The 2,777-nt window shown below is 32.4% G+C and overlaps 1 protein-coding gene across 1 annotated transcript; it reads right to left on the bottom strand.

Annotated features, from left to right (window-relative positions):
* On the bottom strand, window positions 1-2,439 carry LOC142616986 (uncharacterized). Its single transcript, XM_075789705.1, has 2 exons — window positions 2,381-2,439; window positions 1-919 (listed from the first exon to the last, which is right to left on the bottom strand). The coding sequence occupies exons 1-2, from the start codon at window positions 2,437-2,439 to the stop codon at window positions 1-3; spliced, it is 978 nt and encodes a 325-aa protein (XP_075645820.1).
* Window positions 2,440-2,777: the final 338 nt, after the last annotated feature.

Genomic DNA, 2,777 nt, shown 5'->3' with positions numbered 1-2,777 from the left:
TTAAGCACTATGTTTTTCACGAAGAATATCACGAGGATTGCATGATGCTCCAACAATATTGAATACCTTTGCAACCAAGTTAAAAAAGGTTGCAATCTGGATGTGATTTTTTGCTGCTACAACTAATGTTAATCGAAGCTGATGTGCAAAGCAATGGACATAATAGGCAGAAGGATTATCTTTCAAAATAAGAGTTTTTAGTCCATTTAACTCACCTTGCATGTTGCTTGCCCAGTTGTAGCCTTGTCCCCACAATCTACTAATGCTTAAGCTATGTTTATTAAATACTCTCTCAATTGCACTCTTTAGTGTCACTACTGCTGTATTATTAACATGTCTAATGCCTAAAAAGCGCTCATTCACATGTCTCAATTTGTCTACATAACGCAAAGCAATTGCCAATTGTTCTTTAGTGGACATATTACGTGATTCATCAACAATAATAGCAAATGATGAGTCTCCAATATCTTTAATAATAGCATTTATTGTCTCAACGGTTGCAACATTTGCTATTTCTTTTTGGATATCAGGAGAGGTCATTTGATGATTTTCAGGAGCATTTTCGAGAATTGCCTTATCAATTTCTTCATTGTGCTTTGCAAGAAACTGTAATAATTCAAGAAAATTTCCTTGATTATTGGAGTCTTTAGATTCATCATGGCCATGAAATGCTAATCCTTGCCATTGTAGAAAACAAATGCAATCCACTAATGCATTCAAACGAGTTCGATATTCCCTTTTCTTAACATCTGATTGCTTGTTTATAACTGTTTGAATACTTTGTCTCTGGTTTAACAAAGCTTCACATTTTCTTTGAGCTATATTATGTGTGCTGTTGTGATTCCCAACGTGATTCTGTAATTTCTCCTCTCTTTTTTTCCAATTTTTGAATTCTTCAATAACAAATGAGTCTCCCCCTCTTTGATTACCAGTATCAGGTCAAAAAAGATAACAATATAGAAAATATGCAGCATCTTTCGTAATGCTATATTCCAACGAACTAGGATATTCTTTGAACCCAATGGATTAAATTGACGCTTTGTTTTTCCAAATTGACTTTGTGGAAAATCATGGTCAACTGGTTGACAGGGTTTATTTTGTAGATAATGTCTTCTAATTTGATCTCTTTCATTAAAATGATAGTTAGAAATTTTTATTCTTAAACCAGGATCCATGGGAAGATTTGCAACATCCACTTGGATACGAGTTCAAAAAAATTTGATCCGGACTAATTAATATGATCAGGATTCTCCATAATCTCAATTAACTACAAATATATATATATATATATATATATATATATATATCATTAAAATAAAGAAAAATAAGTACCAATTTATTATTAAGAATAATCAAATTAAAAGATCATTACAAATACAAATAGTTTAAACATATAATTTGAATTATAAATTTATAATTAAGAATAGTCAAATCAAGAGATCTATCTAAATATAAACAGTTTAAACATATAATTTGATTCTTCAAAAAATTAAATAAATAAATAAATCAAAGCAAAACTTTTAAAAGTATGCATACCTATGAATATTTGAATATTTGAATGTGTGACTTAAAAACCTAGCTTGAATGCTTTTAAAAACTCCACAGAAACTCTGAGATCCAAACCAAAAGAGACTAGTATGTAATGAATTTTTTTTCTTTTTGATGGGAGGCATACTTTGTTTGAATTATATATACACTTTTTTTTTTCCTAGAGTTCTTTACTGGTACTGATTCTCATTCCGTGTAGGTGTGGCAAGGTTGTTATTATTATTATTATTATTTTAATCATTACCAAGTGAGACCCACGGTTTTATATTAGAGTTGTAATACCTTTTGTCTTCAAATTCATACTCCTATTCAATGTAGAGATTGGTTTTTTTTTTTTTTAATCATTACTAGTGGGACCCATTGGTTTTATATATTAGAATTGTAGCAGAAGTAGAAGTCTACTGAGAAAAGGTGCCGTGAATTGAGATTTTTTTTTTTTTTTTTTTTTTTTTTTTTTTTTATTTTGTGTTTTGTCTTTTGTGTCAGGGGGCAAATAAGGCATTTTAGGACATTAGAATATTATTAGAGAAAAAATTTGGCGAAACTACACTATTAATCCCTGAAGTTTACTCTGTGTGTACAATTGGTCCTTCAAGTTTAAAGTAAGCACAATTAGTCCCTTAAGTTTTAAAACTGAGTTGTATTGATCATTTTACTAACTATTGTTAATGGTGTTATTTATGTGGCTAACGGAACAATGACTTGACATTTTTTTAATGATGTAGAATTTTTTAATTAAAAAAATTACAAACTAAATTTACATGTGGAAAAAAATATTCACAGGTAAATTAAAAAAATTAGTTTCTATCTATTGTAAGAACTTAGAACCCACAACGAGAGAGAAGGTGAGAGAGGGAAGAAGCTAAACCCAGCTGCCGCCTGAAATCCCATGCTATTGCCGCCGCCGGCAATAGCCTAAGCCGTAGCTACTGCCGGCGACAGCACAACTAATGAGTAGTGTGATATCGACGCTGGAGGAGATGGCAGCGAAGAGTTGGAATTTCAGTGTGAAGAAGAGCGAGTCGATGGTGAGATTTCAAGGAAACGAGTGTGGACATAAAGGGAAATTGGCTATTGAGGAGGAGATTTTCACCATGACGCTGTCGTTTCTGGTGGTGGAGGTGAAGAAAAACTATGGCGATACCTTAGAATACAACCAGTTCTGCAGTAAGGAGCTCCGGCCGGCTCTTAAAGACATCGTTTGGACCTCGCGGGCTGACAATTCCGCA

This window comes from Castanea sativa, chromosome 11 (assembly GCF_040712315.1).
Source record: "Castanea sativa cultivar Marrone di Chiusa Pesio chromosome 11, ASM4071231v1".
NCBI classification, from domain to species: Eukaryota; Viridiplantae; Streptophyta; class Magnoliopsida; order Fagales; family Fagaceae; genus Castanea; species Castanea sativa.
The sequence above is the reverse complement of the archived record's forward strand: the minus strand, read 5'-3'. Positions and strand labels throughout refer to the sequence as shown.